General features: G+C 41.6%; 1 protein-coding gene across 1 annotated transcript in view; it reads left to right on the top strand.

Moving 5' to 3' along the window:
- The window catches only part of si:dkey-12j5.1 (probable assembly chaperone of rpl4), a 72,920-nt gene that overhangs the window by 48,257 nt on the left and 1,699 nt on the right, over window positions 1-22,964 (top strand). The window contains exons 9-10 of the mRNA XM_042107585.1: window positions 13,563-13,616; window positions 18,406-18,510. Of these exons, the coding sequence (XP_041963519.1) occupies window positions 13,563-13,616; window positions 18,406-18,510 (159 nt within the window). The remainder of the gene's footprint in view (window positions 1-13,562; window positions 13,617-18,405; window positions 18,511-22,964) is intronic.

Genomic DNA, 22,964 nt, shown 5'->3' with positions numbered 1-22,964 from the left:
GAAGAATTTAGTAGGGTTGTGAAAATTGATGGAAGTAATAATTTATCTTTTGACCATGCGATTCAAAATCTGTTTTCTGAAGTGTCCAAGTGTTTCATAGGTTATTTTACTGCATTTGCAGCATGTTGGTGCTAAACATAGTTTGCCTTAATCACAGTGATTATGAAAATATAATTTGTTTGGATATTGATATGGAAATATTAGGGCTCTGTAACACATGCGGGCTCAAGCCTGACAACATGCATGGGTAGCACTCCATAGTAAGGAGCCATAATAAATCCCAAACTAGTAATTACCTAACCCTTTGCTAATATTTGTCAATTGTTACTAAAATATCTATTTGCCACAAGTTAATAGTTTTTTCATCATTAATTAAATATGAGTTGTTTGCATAAAATCTGTATGTTAATGTTTTAACAAATATATTAACTAATATTTTATTAATATGTGTTAATAGTTAACTAAATGTCTTTTTGGCACTAATTAACAGTTATTTCTTACATCATTTAAATGTTTATTTACAAACTATATGTTAATAGAAAAGTTAATGACTTATTATTATTTAACTAATTGTTATTAAACTGTTCTTCTGCCTATCCTAATATGAACCACTCCCCATAGGACCCTTACAATAGATAGATAGATAGACAGATACTTTATTGATCCTCAAGGGGAAATTCAAGAAAAAAACACGGAGCTACCTTGACATGCTGCCACTCTTGTCGGCGCCGGAACCGCTTGCAATAAAGTTGGTTAAGCTTAATTAATATATTAGTATATAGCTATAAGTGTGGGGCCCCTTATAATAAAGTTGGTTAAGCTTAATTAATATATTAGTAATATATAACTATCAGTATGGGGGACCCTTAGCCTATAATAAAGTTGGTTAAGCTTAATTAATATATTAGTAGTAGGCTATATAGCTATCAGTGTGGGGCCCCTTACAATAAAGTTGGTTAAGCTTAATTAATATATTAGTAATAACTATTAGTATGGGGGACCCTTATAATAAAGTTGGTTAAGCTTTATTAATATATTAGTAATATATAACTATTAGTCAGACGGTGAAGGGACTGAGACCAAAACTGGTTTATCACATTTATTCCTTTAGGAAAAGTTAAAACAAAACATGCCTTCAGGCACTGGCATACATAAAACAGCATCTGCACAAGCAAAATAAAAAGAAGTAGTTGAATGGGCTATATTACACGCATCATTCCTACACCATCACCGTCAGCCCTACAGTAGCAAGAGATACACCACTAACCACTCGCTGAGTTGCACAGTTTTGAAAACGAACGTTAAGGATTGTTTTAGGACATGTTTGAGTAGCCTACACAGTATGCCTGCTGGCAGCCACTCTGACTAGTCAAAGGCGATTCAAAATGAGTCAGAAAAGTCGAGACAGGACCAATCGTCAAAATTTCGGTGTCCACCACTCTAGTTCATCCAAAACAAACCAGAAAAGGGACTCAAATACCGGAATTTTCCTTAAGCTAAACTAGCCTACACTAAATGCATGGAAATTTGCTAGCGGCGTTTACAGCTAGTCACGTAAAACTCAGTGTGTATGAACTCGTGGTCATAATGAAAACATTAATAAACATTCTCTAAGTTGCTAGAATTGCACCCAAATCCTAACAATACATGCAAAGTAATATAATACAGGTGGTATATCGAAGTTTTCAACTTAAACAACATTTTCCAGTTACAAAATTAAAACAAAGTGGGGAGTGCTTTATACAGTCAACCTACCCAATGCAAAGCATACCGCTTCTGATCGGCTATGGCAACAATACAAGGACAAAACGCAGCAGAGCTGCAGTATAGCGTTTCTCCAAAGGGGGCTCCAAAACACCAATCTCAATAAAGCTGCTGAATTACAGCGAAAATCACATACAAACACTAAACTACATTTCTAACTCTGTTACACCCACCTCCCCTGAATTTCACCAAATTCGAGCAGCAACCAAATAGTACTTCCAAAGGCAAAGAGTACACTACTTTCAAACACTAGACAGAGGGTCACCAATTACAGGACAGCCAACCACAAAGGTATCCAGTAAGGATGAAGTGGAAGAAGAGGTGCGCAAACTCTCACACAAACAACCACTGGCAGTAAGTTCCCTTATACACCCCTACAAGACAATAAAGCCATAAACCATAAATTCCATAAATTCTACACAAAGCTAATCAGAAAAGCTTGATAAATAATAATATGTCATGAAATTTTATATTAGCATATAGTTTGTAAATGAACATTTAACATTTAAATGATGTAACAATTAACAAATATTAACAAAGGGTTAGGTAATTATTACTTTGCTATTTATTATGGCACCTTATTATGGAGTGTTACCCATGCATGGGCCACCCACAGGTTTCCAGATTCGAAAACTGAAACAAAAATATGGTGCAAATCACTGTCTACGGCAGAGGTTCCAACACTTCAAACTGCTGAAGCCCAATTTCAATTCTGAAAATCTTCTGCAGCCCACCCAGACATTTATTCACAACTCTGACAGGTTGGACACTGTCAACGACGACCTCATCAAATACTGTACTTTCCAAGTCAACATCAAATTATATTTTATTATATTTAATTTAATTCAAATATCTCTAGCTATTTTTGAACTTGAATTTGAACTATTTAATAATTAACTATACTTATTAATTAATAATGAACTCAACCACCTTGTTTGGGTGTTTAATGCTTCAATGTTTTTAAAAGTTAGCAAGAAATAAACATAGTACAATCTGATAACCTGTCAGCGGAACCCAAAAGCATATCTGAGATGATTATAGAGAGCCAACTATCTAATGTTAGCAAGTTACATTGTCTATATTATTATTTGTGTACATTTATAAAGTTTGACATCTTGTGCCTTTGTGGTACATGGTCTATAATAAGCCCAAACTCTTAGCAGAACATACTGTTATGAAGTTATTTTAATACAGAACTGTTTTTTACGTAGCTGCACGTCATGTTTTTCAATCGTTCTCGCCATCTGCACGTTTTGACTCTCTTTTCCAAATTGACATGATGTCTCTGTGTTTCCCGTCAATGACTATCCAATACAATGCTCGTAAAATGTTTTAGAATATTATTCATGAATCATTTTGCATTGACCGTTTATGATGTATCTGATAATAGGCGGGCCATGAGGCAAGCTAAACAGATGATGACAGCGCTGCAACGAATCGGTCAGTAAACATTGGTCGTTGTGTTATCCAATTGCGTCCAGTTGCATTAAAGATTTTCAAATGCATGCTTGGTGCCGCCCCTCGAGTTGGGCCATTTTCATTACTCGTGGCCAGACCCTTAATCTTTCTAGATTACCAGGGTCTGGATTTTCCAGGCAGTTGTGATAGTGCTAAAAGCTAATGGAGCAACCCTACCTTCACCGCAGACTGCTCACTTCCTGTAATCTCAGGCCACATCAGCAGGAAGTCATCATGAATGGGAAGCCATTATGTTCCAACCCATGCCTGGAGCTCCGAGGCTTGGCTCTCTATACATTCACCGTTTTAGAGTTCCAGGAAGACTTCAGCCCCACTGTCTTTTCAACCCCTTTTGCTCTCCATCTCTGGGCTTTCTCTTGAGCCCTGGAAACCACAAAGGCTCATGGGAAATATGAGCCAAATGCAAAGTGAAATCCTCACACATAGAATATTCTAGTGAGGTTTTCCTGGAAGCTTTGTGAACGTGTTTGATATTCTCTTTAAGTAAAGCAATCCTATGGTGGATTTGCACCGCTTCAGAGAGGACCCTGAGCACGATCTTTGCAGTGTGACAGCTACAAAAGCACTCCTTAAGCTCATCATGGTTAAACATGGAAGAAAGCTCAACAAAAGAGCCATCATTTTTTCCACGTACACGCACTGACAGGTTGGCTGCCCACACGCTGTGTCAAGTAGACAAGAGACAAACTATCCAACTTCATATTTCATTAAGAAGTGTGGGACAGTCTTTTGCTCTCTACAAAGTGAAGTAATTTTCTTTGGCAGAGATTAGCAGGATGTGCCCAAGGTGGACTAAATATCCTATGATTGCAAAATCCTGAAACTTGTCTCTGAATGTGAGTCTCATAGTCTCATGTGGAGGGCTCCATTGGACTAACTATTATTATCATTTTTGATTCATTTAAAGTAGAACGTTGACGGAGAGCGAGGAGAGAGAGGAGCAGCAGCTTTGGATGAGACCCAGGGCAGAGTAGAAGACCCAGGGCAGAGTAGAAGCAGAACCTCAGGCAGCACTTACATACACATGTTTTTGTTTTTTCACTTCCAGGTGCTTGGTCTTGTGTCTGTGGAACAGAAGTGTGACTAGGGAAAATCTACAGTGTTATGATGCACCTGGGGTTTGAGCGCAAGGCACACAAGTTATATTTCTCTTTTTCCCAGTTATGTTTCTTTCTTTTTTTCAACAAAACTCCATGTTGCTGTACATGCACACGCAAGCATACGCACGCACGCACGCACGCACGCACACGCACACGCACACGCACACATATTTATACATTGTACACACATACCCAGATGCACACATGCAATCATACACACATACGGTGGACTTGTGTGTTACTGATGTATGAGGAAATATATGTTGGTCGAAAAGCTGTAATATGTCTGTTTGATAGGATTTAATAATGCCTTTCTAGACCTTTATTTTCTCATTTCATCCTGTGTGTAAGCATGTGTGTGTGTATGTACACACATGTGTGACTCAATCTGTCTTATTTCAGTCCTAAGGTGTGACCTTCACTTTGTGTGTGTGTGTGTGTGTGTGTGTGTGTGTGTGTGTATGTGTGTGTGCACCCTCACCCTCAAAATCCCCAAGAAGATCAATACCACATCACACCAGCAGCTGCTGCTAACAAGAAACCAAACCTTGTGTGTGTGTGTGACATTGTGTGGGTTAAAAGCCAGTTAAGGAAAGTCTGAGGTGCTATTAAGCATAGGATTCACCTGAGCAGTTTTTCACAGACTGCAGTGTATTTATGTGTGTGTGTGTGTGTGTGTGTGTGTGTGTAGGTTTAGGTACGTGTGAGTGTTCTCTCTGACTGGGATCTCATTTTCTTTGGCCTGGCTGGTAAATGCAGTGGGTGTTTTGTTCCTGCAGCTTAACTGGCGATGCAGGGCCCTCGCAACACCCACGGTCAAGGGTGCACTTCCCAAGATGCAGTGGGATTGAACCGAAATGTCTGCAAGTGATTGAAAGGAAATAGAAAGAGGGAAATGGGGCTTTCAGAGGCTTTGGATCACTAACTGTACAAAACTTATCTCGGATATAAAGGATCTCATTGTGTTTTTTTGGGGTCGGTTTGCCCTACATGGATTTAGCCTAGTCTTAGGCATGAAGAAACTTAAAGAAAGAAAAGCTTTTAGTTTAGGACTAGGCTTAATACATTTGCAGAAACTTAAAGAAAGAAAAGCTTTTAGTTTAGGACTAGGCTTAATACATTTGCAGAAACTTAAAGAAAGAAAAGCTTTTAGTTTAGGACTAGGCTTAATACATTTGCAGCCAACTGGCTAACATTGCTGGCATGAAGGTGATGATTCATGCCATGCTGCTGTTGTGTTACTCTGTGTGTGTGTGTGTGTGTGTGTGTGTCTGTGTGTGTGTGTGTGTGTGTGCGCGCAGGCGAAAATGTGCATGTGCATAGATTTTAGAGAAGATTTCTCTCCACTACCGTTACTATGGTGATGGAGTAGGAAAGATCATTTTAAGAAGTGGTATGCATTCCTCTTTTAAAGTGCATAGTTGTCTTCACAGTCCTCAGGCTGTGCACATCCTAATACAATGAAGTTGTTTATCTTAAGGAATTGTGTTGAAAAACTAGAAGAGAAAAGGGACAGTAAAGCTCCCTGTCTCCAATAAAATAACCTCACAGGGACATGTAGCTATGGCAATCCTTTACCACGGCCAGCACAATGGGACCACACTATTGCCCTGTCAACGCTCAGGAAAGCACACACACACACACTTACCTTTACCGGAAATGTTAGAGCAGCTCGTAATTGTGTCATTGTGTGCTGTGCTGTGCTGTTGTTTACTGGTTGGACCATGTTAACTTGTCCATAAGCGTTCCACCTGCTGCTGTTCAGCTCTGCTCTGCTCTTCTGCCTAGTGGCTAGGGATGGGAAACTTCAGAAAGAAAAAGTCCTGCCACGTACAGTATTTGCTCCAACCACTCAGTAAAATCCAGCTGATTCTTATTAGCTTAACTGTTTTAGGCACACAGGTAGAACCAAGGCATGGTAGGGTTTTTACGTTCCCATACGTTCTCTGCCAGTGGTGTTGTCTGTAGGTTGATGTTGAGGGCATGTATAGGAGGGGGCTGTTTGCATATGTAGATTGGGCTGCATATACAGATACTGTAATAGTATTGATTCACCAATATTTCTATGAATATGCATACATTGACAGTCTATTCAATCTTTTTCTCCTCTCTCTCTCTCTCTCTCTTTCTCTCTCTCTCACTCTCTACCTCTATCTCTCTTTCTTTCTCTCTCTCTCTCTCTCTAGCTCTCTCTCTCTCTCTCTCTCTCGCCCACACATTTTCACTTTTTCACTCACACCCCCTATTGGGTCAAACAGCTCCTGGTCTCTTTTCTCACCTAGAAACCACTGTTGGACCAGGAATCAAATGGCCGTGATGATAACTCATCCCCATCTCTCTCACAGCCATAAACACACACACACACACACACACACACACACACACACACACACACACACACACACACACACACACACACACACACGCACGCATTAGTCGGAGCAGGAAGTGATATGTAGCAGGAAGGGGAAGTGGGAGCATCAATCCCTGAAGTAATTATCTGATGCCACTGGTGCACCTCAGGACTAAATTTCACTGAAGTTTTTACCTCCCAGCGGCACCATGTAGCCCCTGATGGATGACTCTCATGTCAGATCAATCTCTGACAACACACACACACACACACACACACGTACACATATATTCTCACAAATACAAATGCAAAAGGAGATTTCTTGTTTCTGTGTGTGTGTGTGTACGTTTGTTTGTGTCATTGGTGCTCGTTAAATGAATTGAAATCAAGCATGCTGCGAAACATAATGGTCGTTTGGCTGTGTAAATCCACTGGACAAAGCTCACAGTGTTCACTCGGCAACACACAGGGAACTTTCCCCGTCTCGCACAAAATCATTTGTTTATTGTCTTGGTCTGTGTGGACTGCAGAGCTCTAATTACTTTTTATTCCTGCTGAAAGCATCAGTGTTAACGTTATAGACTGGACAGACTACTTAATTAAAAGCACCATCCCTGATTAAAATCCATAATATTGCATTTTGTTGAAGTGCAGCATATTTGCCCATACCTTCCACTAGCCCATAGGTTCTCAAAGTGCGGCCCGGGGGCCAATGGCGGCCCGCGGAAACATTTCTGGCGGCCCGCGATAACATCTGACAACATCTGTAAAACTGTTAAAACTGTACAACTGTACTGTGTGCTTTGAAAAGAATGAATCTCCGTTTAGTGGTGTTTAGTGGCCGTCAGGTTTTCCTGTGGTGCTTTGGTAGCTGGAATTGGCCCTGAATAAGGCCTATGCTGATAAGAAGCAAGGCCCACTGAGACTATTTGTTCTAAATAAGCTTGTACTTGAAATGGACTGCACACAGGACTGTTATATCCCATATTTGTCTGTTGAGGGTAGAGATTGTGTGTGCATTGCAATTTTTCTTAAGATTTTCACAAGTATTGCCAGGTTTAGCCTCAGTTATGAATTAAAATGTGTTTAATGCAATAAATATAAACTGTCGAGATGCAATCTGGTCATTAAAATGATTACAAATGGGATTTATTTTCCAGGTTTTTTTTTTTTTCTCCCCCCGCCCCTTTGGCGGCCCTCAGTTCAATGTTGGGTTCCTGAATTGGCCCTCATCAATCAAAACTTTGAGAACCCCTGCACTAGCCGTACTAGTGTCCTCTCAAAAAAGCTCTTGTGTACTTGCACATTCATGGATCTGTAAACGGGGCTTGTCCAAGTTATTCCAAGCCAGTTATTAACACTAAGGCTATATTCAGTTTACCATCCCACATCCTAAATTTGGGCATATCCATACTGTATCTACTTAGATTTTAAAGGTCCAGTATGTAGGAAATAATGGAAAATAAACTGTAACCATTCCAAAAATGATCACCATATGTTGTCAGAGAGTAAGGAAACACGATGAATTGAAGTAATGGCTTATTTGACAACATTACTCTAACCTGTAAAACCAATGAAAAAAAAATTAGTTACGGGGCGGAATCTCTTGGAATTTTTCATTTATGTTTTGAACGATTCATTCTAGAATAGCGTATTAATAATGGGCTAGCGCGTCCTCCTATTTGGGTTGCCAAATTAGCAAAGGCCAACAGTCAACAGCTGCCAGTTGTAGTCATGAACGCCTACGAGAGGCAGGCACATTTCCAAAATTAAAACAAGAAACAAATTAAGTGGACATCGGAGGAGCTTCCTGAGATGGTGCTCCTATATTTCTCTCCTCCCCTCTCTCTGGTTGTTTTATGATGTGACCTTCACTGGTCTTAGGGATAGATTGGGCTTTTACCCTAGATGATGGGCTTTAGAAATCTTAACCTAAAAGCTCTGATCATACCGTTTGGAAAGTGTTTGGAGTTCTTAAGCTGTGAATGACAACAGCTGTGAGAGAGGATTCAGAGCGACTAGAAAAATCTTCAGTACTTGGGAACGTAGTACATTGGTTTTCTATAGTGTGGACTACTATGGAAATAATGTACATTCCTTAGCTATTGGAACAGATATTGCCATGTCTTCTGCAGGGCAGGCTGAGTGCAAATTTGTTAATCTATCTTCATCCTTTATATATGTCAATCTACCTACATTAATCTATTAGCATCTATTTACATCTATATATCATTTTAATGTATACCCTTCCTTCCATCCATCTAACCAAGTAATGATCAGAAGAAATTTCTCTAATCAACAAGTTTTTCTTTACATCTGTCAATCAATTATCTCTTTTCATGCACTGGTATTTTCTTCAGGAGATGTGTCTCTACAGTAGTTATGAATATGCGACTTTGCTTTGTGCCATGCTGAACACCCCTTAGCTATTCTAACCTGCAAAGTAAGTAAATTGTATTTTTTAGAGCACATTAAAGCACAGCTTTCACTAACCAAAGTGCTGTACAGAATAAAATAAACAATCAAAAAAGAAATAAAGCAGAAAAACAGACAGACACAGATCAACAATGAGACAGGAGACATGTACAGAGTTACAGACAGGGCAACAGACATGTACAGAGTTACAGACAGGGCAACAGACATGTACAGAGTTACAGACAGGGCAACAGACAGACACAGATCAACAATGAGACAGGAGACATGTACAGAGTTACAGACAGGGCAACAGACATGTACAGAGTTACAAACAGGGCAACAGACATGTACAGAGTTACAGACAGGGCAACAGACATGTACAGATCAACAATGAGACAGGAGACATGTACAGAGTTACAGACAGGGCAACAGACATGTACAGAGTTACAGACAGGGCAACAGACAGACACAGATCAACAATGAGACAGGAGACATGTACAGAGTTACAGACAGACACAGATCAACAATGAGACAGGAGACATGTACAGAGTTACAGACAGGGCAACAGACATGTACAGAGTTACAGACAGGGCAACAGACAGACACAGATCAACAATGAGACAGGAGACATGTACAGAGTTACAGACAGGGCAACAGACAGACACAGATCAACAATGAGACAGGAGACATGTACAGAGTTACAGACAGGGCAACAGACATGTACAGAGTTACAGACAGGGCAACAGACAGACACAGATCAACAATGAGACAGGAGACATGTACAGAGTTACAGACAGGGCAACAGACAGACACAGATCAACAATGAGACAGGAGACATGTACAGAGTTACAGACAGGGCAACAGACAGATAGTTAGGGAGCTGGGCAGGATAAGGTAAAAAGGTGGGTTTTGAGCCTAGACTTAAAAACACAGATGGAGGGAGCATTTTTAATGTCCAGGGGCAATTGGTTCCACAGCCGTGGCGCTGCAACTGCAAAGGCTCGGTCACCTTTTTGTTTGAGCCTTGACCGTGGCACATGGAGCAGAGCTTTGTCATTTGATCTGAGAGACCTGGGGGCTTCATTGACTAACACCAGTGTCTACAATTATTCACATGTCCCATGCAAGCCCTCTCCCAATCTCCGGAGACTCATCTTCCACCACATTTAATATGTTCTCAATAATGCACTGTAGTTACAAATCTTAACAAATATACAAATATAAATTCATATTGTTTAATTTAATTTAATTTAATTTAATTTAATTTAATTTAATTTAATTTAAATGACTCTTTGGGTTTTCGACTAGCTGATGAAGGCTGCTGCAAGCTGCATGGCTGCACGGCTGCACTTCCTCTCGCCAGTCCACACTCAGAGCATCATCTTTGAGGAAAACACACCCCTCATTTTGAGTGACAGGAGGAGGTGGATCAATTTGATTGATTTCTGTGTCTTTCAATCAAAATATTGATCAGAGTTACAGAGTCCTGACCTGGACCTCATCGGGTATTGATGGTCTGGGAGTAGCTGGTGTATTAGACGTGTGTTAGTGCAGAAGGGTTATGGTTGATGCTATCAGACCAACTAGATGTTTGGCTCTGTCTGGTGTACTTGTAAAGGTTTGACATAATGGCCAGGTGGGGCAGGTGCTGTCGTATTACGTGTGCATGAGGTGGAGAAACCACACTTTTGTGACTGCCTATGTTTTAAGAAACACCATGCCAACTCTTCTCAATTATACAGCTGTTGGGACCTTCTGAAGTAAAAGCACCACCTTCACTCTGACAAAATAGCTACAGTATCAGTGGTCGCAGATGTGAGAAGGATTTATTTTGTCCTTGATGCCATCTATGGATTCATCTGTAAGTCAGTTACCTATTGCAGCCATTGTAGAAGTTGATTTAGTGTTGTTTTGTTCTTTAATGGGATGAGGTCTATTTGTAATTCTATTACCATGGTGCTTAATCATCCCTGCAAGTAAGAGTGGAAGTTCAATGGGCATAACTTTTATGAATATCATTGGCTTTACGGAGGACATAGCTGACAATAACACAATATTAATGGAATTCCAATGTGCTAATCATTGCCATGGTAACTTAATGAATGATGCAGAATTACCGTGGCTCTGCATCCTTATGAGTTTTAAAGCGCTTTTATGAGTTTGATTACAGGGTTATTCTGTTCTAGTGATGGCATAAAGCTCACATTCCTCATTAAAACGAACTGCTTGCTAGTGATAACTGATAATGGGTCTCAACACACATTTGTATCTTGAAAGAAGTGTGTGTGTGTGTGTGTGTATGTGTGTATGTATATATATATATATATATATATATATATACGGTAATTCTATATATATATATATATATATACGGTAATTCTATATATATATATATATATATATATATATATATATATATATATATGTGTGTGTGTGTGTGTGTGTGTGTGTGTGTGTGTGTGTGTGTGTGTGGACACTCGTTCGCCTGTGTGAAATAAGTGGTAAGTGACATGTTAATCATGTCTGTGTGAGCGTTAGCCTGTGTGTGAAGACCGGCGGTATTGATGGACGTTATGACTGGTTTTTCACGATAAGCATTGACTGGCATCCACATTGTTTTCCTCTCTGCTGCCGCCGGCTGCATAATTAAGCAGAAGTGATTGACTGACTGAATGCCCAACTTTTCATGGACAAGCATGTACTTTGTTTGCAATTATTTTTTGACTATTTTATTTTCTCTTATTTAGGTGTTCATGAACATATTGTTATGATTTCAAACTAAGCCTTTGTGGATATTTCTTCTAATACATATAAAATTATTAATAATCACTTCTATTTCATAAAAATGTTAGTAGGGCTGGGACAACGCGTCGACTTAATCGATGACGTCGACGCAAAATATGCGAGTCGATTCATTAAGCATAATGTGTGCCGCTAAATATTTTGAATTTTACACCTTCAGTGTTTCCCATACGTTAACTAATCTGTGGCTGGGGGCCACGAAATCATTGAGCTGTGCTTTTTACGCACGCAGCCTTTCCTTGCCCTGGCCACTCTCTCTTGTAACAAGCCCGCTGCTCCTCCTCTGCATGTGCATTTAACAAAATATTCACGATTGTTGAAGGATTGTTGTTGCAACATAGAAGCATCGCATAGAACACGGTGGGCTAAATTGCTATTGAATCCGCTTAGCATCGTGACCATGCTGGCAAATTTGTTCAAAACTGCTGCATTAAAGTTAACTCTGCTAAGGTCTCATCACAACATAACTTAGTTTGGTCTCCTCAATGTAGGCTAAGTTATGCAATCAAGCAGTATCTCAAAGCGTTAGATTAATCGATGCATCGAAAAAATAATCGCTAGATTAATCGTTTAAAAAATAATCGTTTATCCCAGCCCTAAATGTTAGTAATCCAAAATTTCTCCTTCACCTTATTTTTGTGTTGGTGATTATTCTGCATAGTAATAACAGCAGCAGCAGCAGCAGGCGATGTGGTGTTACTATGGTGTGTGGGGGTCAGGGTGATCCGATCTGCTGACCTAGAGGTGTTGTGTGTAGTGTAGTGTGCTCATCTAGTCTGATTAAGTGTTAAAGATCAGCACTGTATCTGATGAACAGACAAGTGTGTGTGTGTGTGTGTGTGTGCACAAGCGCACGCTTCCGCACAGCCTCGATCTGTGAAATCGACAGTGGCGACACACCGGCTCTACGCTCCTGGAATCGCAGTCATTGGACATCGATCAGGAAACAATTGCTGGAGATCATGAGCTTTAAGCAGCCTCCACTAATGCGATTGGTGTGGGCCAAATCCAATCAGATTTATTGATCGTGCATACTGCTCACTGTTGTAAATGTGAAGGAGGTCCTCGAATGCCTCTTGGTCGTGGTAGTGAAACGGTGATCGGGGTAATTAATAGGGACTGCAGAAGGCAGGAGAGTCAATGTTACATCTGTCACTTTGTCTGTTCTGCCGGTAAACTAGAGAGCGAATGAGTGAGTGATGGGGTTCTCATATACTTCATTGAACCATTCCCCTTCTGGCTTCTCATGTTAGATAAAATACCCAATTTTCTCATCAGTAATCCATAATTAAAAACATGTATGCGGATTTATATACTATTTTTGAGTACTTACCTTTACCATGTGCATACTATAGGCATTGGGTTGCTTAATACCAGCTGCAGTATGAGATTACAGGTTCCCAGTGTTCTATATTATGACCTGAGATCTGAGTTGGATTTGGGCAAAGCGTGCTGCTCCATAACCCCCCTCCTCTCCAGAGGGGTCAGACATGTGCCGTGAGCTGTGCATCAGCAATAGCAATATTAGCTTGTGAATGACAGAAATCTCTCTCTCTCTCTGCATCTCTCTCTCTCTCTCTCTGCATCTCTCTCTCTCTCTCTCTCTCTCTCTCTCTCTCTCTCTCTCTCTCTCTCTGTGTGTGTTCCAGATGGTGATGGAGGTATGCGAGGGCTTGCTGGAGGAAGATGACGAGGTGGTGCAGGTGAGCGCGTCCTGACAGCTGAACATGACAGCTTTCACTGGCAATACAACCATAGCTAGTCACACACACACACACACACACACACACACACACACACACACACACACACACACACACACACACACATATACACATATACACCGGATGAGTTCTTCATGTAGGAAACAGAAAAATCATTGTGTTGTGCACGTGTGTTCTGGGGTGGTATTTTACCTGCAGTATTACGTGTCCTTAAGTTTACATGTGCGTGTGTGTGTGTGTGTGTGTGTGTGTGCGTGTGTGTGTGTGTGGGGCTTGATGGGGAATTGCACCCTTAATGTGCATGTGTGTGTGTGGCATGATGGGGAATTGCACCCTTAATGTGCATGTGTGTGTGTGGCATGATGGGGAATTGCACCCTTAATGTGCATGTGTGTGTGTGGCATGATGGGGAATTGCACCCTTAATGTGCATGTGTGTGGCATGATGGGGAATTGGACCCTTAATGTGCATGTGTGTGTGTGGCATGATGGGGAATTGCACCCTTAAAGGGGTGGTTCAGGATTTTGGACATAGGACCTCATTTCCAAGTGTGATATTTATCAGTGGAGACCGTTTTCAACACGTTTCATCCAGTCCTTCGAATTGCCGAGTTCACAGGTGCTAGGCTAGCGCAAGTCAACGGTATGTGCTAGCCTGCCACTAAAAACAGTCTTACCCACTCCAAAGTACACCCAAGGCAAATAAATTATAATGCCAGACTATCGATGTAAATGTCTGTATTGATAGTTTTATTTCTAACATTATTCTATCCTTGCATTTCAACGATCGCATTACATTTTGAGGGACTAGTGTCTTAGCAGCGGCGGAATTATACTTGCTCCAGTCAGTAGTACTGCGCCAAAAAGTAAACAGTAAAGCGCACTCCAATGGGGATACCTAGTAGTAGCCTTGGTAATATCAGTCCGCCGCTGAGATGCAAAATGACTACTACCAACTTCAGGGAACAAAGTATAACTATTGCAACGCGATGCGAGGGTAGTTGTATTTCTTACACTATTCTATCAACACAGACATTTACATCGATTGTCTGGAATTTGCCTCGAGTGTCCTTTGGAGTAGGTAAGACTGTTTTTAGTGGCAGGCTAGCACATACCGTTGACTTGCGCTAGCCTAGCACCTGCGAACTCTGCAACTAGAACGACTGGATGCAACGTGTTGAAAACGGTCTCCACTGATAAATATCACACTTGCTTACTTGGAAATGAGGTCCTATGTCCAAAATCCTGAACCACCCCTTTAATGTGCATGTGTGTGTGTGGCATGATGGGGAATTGCACCCTTAATGTGCATGTGTGTGTGTGGCATGATGGGGAATTGCACCCTTAATGTGCATGTGTGTGTGTGGGGCATGATGTGGAATTGCACCCTTAATGTGCGTGTGTGTGTGTGTGTGGCATGATGGGGAATTGCACCCTTAATGTGCATGTGTGTGGGGCATGATGGGGAATTGCACCCTTAATGTGTGTGTGTGTGTGTGTGTGGCATGATGGGGAATTGGCAGGTGGTGATTTTAGCATCACTAGCTCTCCTCTTGTTCCTTCCTGTCCTCTCTTGCTCCTCTGAGTTGTTTATTGTCTTGTGTGTGTCTGTGCGCTACTGTTTGTGCATTTGGAAGCCTTTTTATAGGCATCATTAGCCTCCTGTGCGTGCGTGTGTGTGTGTGTGTGTGTCTGTGCATGTGAGAGAGTGTGTGTGTGTGAGTGAGTGAATGTGTGTGTGTGTGTGTGTGTGTGTGTGTGTCTTTTGAAGGGTGCTGAGGTGTGCAGGAGTGTGTCTGCAGAGGGCTGTACAGCATCTGCACCGGGAACTGGCATAGTTCTGTCAGTACACACACACACAAACACACACCTAAAAACACCTTGACACATGTGACACCTTTGACAGATTGAGAACAGGCACTGCACTCTGAACTTTTAAACTTGTCACAACCAGAGAGAAGAGAGGGAGGGAGAGAGCCGTACCATGCACGAGCACACTTCTCCACCTCTCCTCACACACTATCAAACGCCACGAAATGAAGCTAGATCGAGCAGCGCCCAGTACACAGTGTCACACGCCTGCAAAAGCAATCGTGCGTCCGCGCATCAATCATCATAACCAACTCCCACACCTGCCCTACAAGCCACGCTGCTCGCTGACAGAACGAGCACTGCTCGTTCACAACGTGTCAAAAAGTCAGTTCGCTGCTCAACAGGCACAATGCTCCATCCCATTTCTGCATGTGGGTGTGTGGGTGCGCATATGACCAACAAGTGAAAGCTAATGGAAGGGAACGGTTCATTTTAGTGTTCCTCTCTTCATAGCGTTCTTTAGTGCAATTGTCTTTTTTGTATTTGTTCCATATAATTTCACCATAACTACCTGTTCCATATAATTTCCCCATAACTACCTGTTCCATATAATTTCCCCATAACTACCTGATATGCACTATAATAGACATCATAACATTTCCATTTTCCCTGAGAATGTGAAAAGAAATGCATTTTTAAAAAGCATGATTCCTTTCCTTTTCAGCACAATCACACACACACACACACACACACACACACACACACACACACACAAATCATAAATCTGCACGGCTCTTGTACATAGCTACACGGCACTTGCTACACGGCAGCACTCATGAGCCGAGCTTCTCTGGTCTGCATGCCGTCTGAAAGCAGCACACTCAAAGTACACGCCATTCTGCCTGTCACACACACAGCATTGCCAACACGGGTGTGTGTCCGGCAACATTACACATTTGTGCATTTGTGTATCTTTTTGTGTGTACTGTGTGAGGCAACGTACTGAAATCAGACTCCCACAGATGCAGTGAGTGCCATGTGCTCTGTGGTGTGTTGGGAGGAGGTGCAGTGAGTGCCATGTGCTCTGTGGTGTGTTGGGAGGAGGTGCAGTGAGTGCCATGTGCTCTGTGGTGTGTTGGGAGGAGGTGCAGTGAGTGCCATGTGCTCTGTGGTGTGTTGGGAGGAGGTGTGTTGGGAGGAGATGCAGTGAGTGCCATGTGCTCTGTGGTGTGTTGGGAGGAGGTGCAGTGAGTGCCATGTGCTCTGTGGTGTGTTGGGAGGAGATGCAGTGAGTGCCATGTGCTCTGTGGTGTGTTGGGAGGAGGTGCAGTGAGTGCCATGTGCTCTGTGGTGTGTTGGGAGGAGGTGCAGTGAGTGCCATGTGCTCTGTGGTGTGTAGGGAGGAGGTGCAGTGAGTGCCATGTGCTCTGTGGTGTGTTGGGAGGAGATGCAGTGAGTGCCATGTGCTCTGTGGTGTGTTGGGAGGAGGTGCAGTGAGTGCCATGTGCTCTGTGGTGTGTTGGGAGGAGATGCAGTGATGGAGAGAGGAACTGATTGTAATGAGAGACAAATCTGATTGGATGTTTCACAGTAATCAGTGTTTCTCTAGTTTCTCTGAAGTGTGTGTGTGTGTGTGTGTGTGTGTGTGTGTGTAAGAGATGGGGAGAGTGTTTTCTAAGTTCTTGTTACTCCTAAAAGTAAGTGTATATTTGTGTCTAGTCTTCCAACTTCCTGTGTAAAAATGATCATTGTATCTCATCAGTCTGAGCATAGTATTGCTTTTCCACATGCCTAACATTGCTACATTCTGCTGCATTGGTGTTTTTTTCCCTTTATATTTCTTTACATTTCAGACTTCTAAGATGGTGTAGCAACCATTCTCCTGGATTCTGTCTGATTGAATGAATCTTATTTGTAATAATATTAATCTGTATTATATTTTTAACCAAGCGCCCTACTAGGGACAAGTGTTGTGAATTAGCTTCAGCTAATATGATACATGCTATGATACATACATCAGTTGACGGTTTAAGTTTATCTATGTTTTTTGTATCTTTCCCTATCTAAATAATTAACACACGGAATGACACTTTTCTTTTCACCAAAATATTTGCATCCCCTAGCCTCTGAACTGCATAACTGAGAATATTTGCATCCCCTAGCCTCTGAACTGCATAACTGAAAATGAATAGTCCAATCAAAGTGAAACTTTGAAAAATGGATTTTGAATCATCACTAGTCTTTTGTTAGACATTTTGTTATTGTTTGCATGTTGCGTTTATCAATATTTCTTGATTTCTCTCAAATACTTGCATCGTGTAGCCTTTGTCCTGCATAACTGAGGAAGAATAGGCTCATCAAGGTGAAAAAAGGCATTTTTAGTCATTGCTAGTCTCTTCTTTGACATTTCTAAAGCTTCATAAAAGCTGTTTTATTCAGAGAGACGCTTTAGTGCAGATATGACCGCCTGCCAACTGCAACTGCTCTGAGCACAGTGCTGAGTTTCTTCAGGGTTCAAAGAAGCCCACATACACTCATATTTCACCAAGACCTCGCTGAACCCTCACAGGACATGCGCATGTGCTTGCTGCCGTATTGGTTAACATCTCAAACATATCGGAATATGGGGTGGGTGGGTGACCTTGACCTGTGTTACATGGAATGCAAATGTGTACGAGTGTGTGTATGTGCGCATGCTTATATCTGTGTTTGTCTGTGTTTGAGTGTGTGCATGTGATTGTATTTGAGTGTGTGTGTATGTGCATGTGTATGTATTTGAGTGTGTGTGTGTGTTTGTGTGTGTGTGTGTGTGTGTGTGTGTGTGTGCGCTCATGCTGGCTTGCATTCTTTCACACACTTGTGTGTGGTGGGGTATTTATCTTGGTCCTGTGACTACAGCATTTATTTTCTTCATTAATCCCCTCCTCCTCTGTCTTGTTCTGGTTGTTGTGTGTTAGGTGTGGTATCTGCTCGGCTGGGTCTGCTACCTCCAGCGAGACAAACCAGAGGAAGCCGAGAGCTTCAGAGACTCAGCCAGGACCTACCTCACCAGGGCCAAAAAGGTACACAGAGACTGTCTCAAAAGTTGCCTAGTGGCCGGAATTGAGAATATTCTCGTTATGTCATCAGGGCTTTATATATACGACATTTTGCCTTCCCAATTTTGAACTGAATACAGTAGTAAGCTAAATGGGCTCAATGGACAGTTTAAGCTGTATTGAGGTGTTAAATGGCTGTGCTAGAATTTGTCTTAATGATTTTGTCTTTCAGTTGTGTGCTTTATCAGCACTATATGGCTATTTGGCAGCACGCGCTACTCCAAAGCACGAATGTGTTTTAACCAAGCTTAGGGAAGCGATACACTAGAAACTGCACTACACTAGAAACTGCAAATGGATTGATTAAAATTTGGTTCGAAGTTTTCTAAATACTCTCCAGAGATAGTACAACCCCCCTATTCAAAATAGTAGTTCATTGTATCTAATGACTTATCTTATTAGGACTAGTCATTCCAATGGCTAGTCCTACAGTTCAAAGTGCACTTAGCACAAACATGTGGTCTTGCTCTGCATAGTAACTTTTATCTCTGAAGCATTCTGTCCATGGAGCGTACTGTATGTAAGGGATAATGTATTGTCCGCCGGTAATTATCAGAAAATAAGTCCCGACAGGGAGAACAGAACCCCGACGCGCAGCGGAAGGTCTGGGCACTCACCGTTCGCAGTGCTCAGTCCAAGGGGCGGTATAATCGGATGTCTTTCAAATTCTATCTGCACACAATAGGACAGGCTAGTTGGCTAGTTCAAACTTTTGCCAACTTAATAAAAGCTTAACTCGTGTCACACTGTTCGCCAACAGCAACATCCATGTTATTTGTTTTCAAGTAGCAGGGAATTCAAGCCAAACCGTTGCAACTCTGCCATCAATCATTGTGTTAAGCCCACCTAACGACTCTATACACGATTTGATTGGCCTGATAGAAGTTAAATTTTTCGAGCTCACAAGCCAACGGAGAGTTGCTAGACTAGCCCTGGCAGCAAATGTAATTTGCTGCCGCTAGGGTGCGTCTAGATTTCTAGGCTACCTTTACTCTTGATATAATCTTAATAATGACCTAGTAAGCCTTGATCTCTACTTACTAATTAGTAGTAAGTACCAGAAGAGAATATGTATAACCCACTAGTATACTGTCTGAATAAATCTTGAATAGTGGGAGAACAGTTGTAGAATAATCAAGTAAGTTTAACGACATGCAGGGCTCTGTAGGACCAGTTGAGTAGATCATCTAAGGCTCTGCAGAAATACTGTATGCTAATTTGAATGCAGTGAAATGCTGAAAAATTAGTTCCCCAAAATGTTATGGATATGAAGACAATATGACAATGAATACTGACAATCCTTACTAAGACAAACTTATGTCCAATGCAATGCAACAAAGTTGCCTTGAATATTTACTCAGACACAAGTTTGAGTGTACAAAGGCTTTTTCAGTAATTCCCATAGATCGTTCACTTCTTCCATGTCCTGAGCCTGATTGCTTGTGTGTGGTAATCTAACTCCTACTACTGCTGCATGTATCCAGGCTCTGGAATTTGAGTGGCGGAGATGCTCTAAGGACCACAGACAGGAAGCAGAACAACGACTCAAAATATTGACAAGCTCTGAAAACCCTGCGTGCCAATTGGCTGGCCTTTGTCCAGCCTCGTTGAATATTTAATGAGTAAACTGCGCTAACGAGATGCATGATGTGGCCTTCCATCAGTACAGAGGACGGGTCGGCTTATGTTGTGTTATTAATGTTCAGCTAATTTGCCAAACACTCATCATTTATTCAGCGGGGAACTGTCTCTCTCTCACACACACACACTCACACACACACACATACAAACACACACACACACAGAAGATAGAATATTAAAACTGAAGTTAACTTTTATCCTGTTCAGTGCTTGTGTCAGTGGTTGGAGATACAGAGATGCATTGAGACACAGTGTTTCAGTGTATTTAGCAAGCTGCATGAAGCCCCCTTTGAAAAGAGATGCACTACATCAACTTTCATTTATTTATGCACCATTTGTGCCAGACAGACGTCCTGCTTATATTTATTTGTCATATTAAAGAGATTGAAGTTTTCAGAAGTAGGGATGGTCAAACATCATATCTACATTATTTAGTGTGTGTGTGTTACAACAAAATGAGTCCTGTGTTGCTATGTTAATTCTGAGATTTAATGATTGGAAAGAGAATAAGTCAGAAAAAAATTTATTTTGCCAAATTCATTCCTTCATCTATAACATGTCTTAAAACAACCTCCAAATATGACTTAGTAGGCATATGTCCCATTTATTAAATATTTCAAATACCCAGCTGGAAAAAAGTATCATGGCCCAAACATCACACAATGTAATAATGGCAGCTCAGTTGGAATGTTGTTTTGAATGTTTCGATTCTGTTGCGGAATCATAACAACCCCATAATTTAATGAACTAGATGTACCGCCGAGCGGTACAAAATATGACCGCCGCCCAGTCCAGCACATTTTTTCCACAAAAATAAATCACACTGAAAGGCCTACAGTGTATATGATTCTGTCTCACTAAATTGCATTATCCACAGTCAATTCTCACTGGTATCTGCTAGACAACAAGTACCAAAACATGATTAGTTCATAGATTTCACATGTAAAATTCATTTTAAACAACCCCACCTCCATCTTGCCTGTTCATAATTTTGAGAAATTCTTGAATTGTGTGCATGTACATGTTTATGTTATGTGTGTGTGTGTGTGTGTGTGTGTGTGTGTGTGTGTGTGTGTGTGTGTGTCTGTCTGTGTGTGCGTGCTTGTGTGTGTGCCTGCGTATGTGCCTGTGCCTGTGCATGCAAGCGTACATATGTCTACTGTGTGAGTATGTGTCATACGTATGATTACTGTGAATGTATGTGTGTGTGTGTGTGTATCTGTTTGTGCACATGTGTGCACATGAAATGGGTTAACACGACCCCTGGAGGCAAACATACGGAAAAAAATGGTTATCCTAGGCCCTACAGTTGTCAAGATATTCACAGAGAACTGTGTCTGCCCTACCCTCCTTTCGGGGGGTCCAGTTCAGCGTGGGGGCTACAGATCAAAACGAAAAACGATGGTTCCATGCTATCCATGTGGGGTTACATGCCCACCAAGTTTCGTGTACCCCGGTCTTTCAGTGTCCCGGGAATCATTGACGGAAATTTGGGCATTCGAAAAAGAAAAAAAAGAAAAGAAAAAAAAAAAAAAATCTGACTAAACCTATATGACCGCCACTTCGCTGCGCGGCGGTCATAATAATGATGTTGCCGCATCTCTGTGACCCTGCCAGCACAAACAATATTATTACAACAACATCAGCAATCAATGACAATTGTCTTTTATTTCCTTGTTGTTCGGATAGGGGTCCAGCTTCAAGGAGTTTGTTCTGCTGTGTTTGGGTTCCTGATAAATGTCACCTCTTCGTAAAACCACCTCTAGCGCTTCCTCTTACCCCGTGTTCCTCTCTTGCTTCTTTGCTGCTTCTTTTCACTTTGTCTTTCACTACTCCCTTTCTCCCTCCCCACCCCCGAGCCTTTCATATATTCTCCCTTTCTCTCGCTTTTCCCTTCCCACCCCCCCCCCCCCCCGTGTGGAAAAATCCTCTCTCCTTTTCCCTTTTCTCAATTTTTTTTGGTCCATCATGAGTCACAGATGAAATAAAAAAACAACACAGAGAGAGAGGAAGAGAGAGAGAGAGAGAGAGAGAGAGAGAGTGTAAAGTGACAGAGGAACAGAGGGGAGAATATACCGAGTGGAAGGATGGATTAGAGAAGAGAAGTTTGAGAGGAGAGGGACACAGAGGAGGAGACTGCTAGACCCAGCGCAGTGATCTGATGGAGCCCTAATGCTTTATTAAAGAGAGCCTCTGGGGAGGGGAAGGCAGCTAAAAGTAGTGCACTTCTGCAGCAGATTCACTTAACTGCCTCCATTTAGTGCTCGGGATTAGTGTGCTTCATTAGGGATTCAGCACTTTTTTTTTAAGTGGTCCGAATCAGTGTGCTTCAGTTTGATTAGGAGCACAGTTAAGTAGGCCAGATCCAAGGTCAATTGAAGGGATGCTCTCTCAAGCATGGGCATGCACACTCTGTGATGATTCACGTGTACAAGCACACACACACACAGAGTGATTCACAGAGATGAGGTTAGGGGTCATAAAAGCTGTCATGGATTAAGAATAAGAGCCACATATTCATATACAGCCAGCCGAGTTGCTTCATCACAGTACTGCTACAGCTTTGAATGGGCAGTAATCAGGTATTCATCACAGTACTGCTACAGCTTTGAATTGGCAGTAATCAGGTGTTGATGTGCACACAAACAAAGACTTGGGCTGCTACATGCACACACTTTTTGTAGACAAGGGTGCGTACATATACATATACTCTGTGTGTGTATACATATATATATATATATATATATATATATATATATATATATATATATATATAT

Source organism: Alosa sapidissima, chromosome 10 (genome assembly GCF_018492685.1).
Source record: "Alosa sapidissima isolate fAloSap1 chromosome 10, fAloSap1.pri, whole genome shotgun sequence".
Taxonomy (NCBI): Eukaryota; Metazoa; Chordata; class Actinopteri; order Clupeiformes; family Clupeidae; genus Alosa; species Alosa sapidissima.
This window is presented reverse-complemented; position numbering and strand designations above follow the sequence as displayed.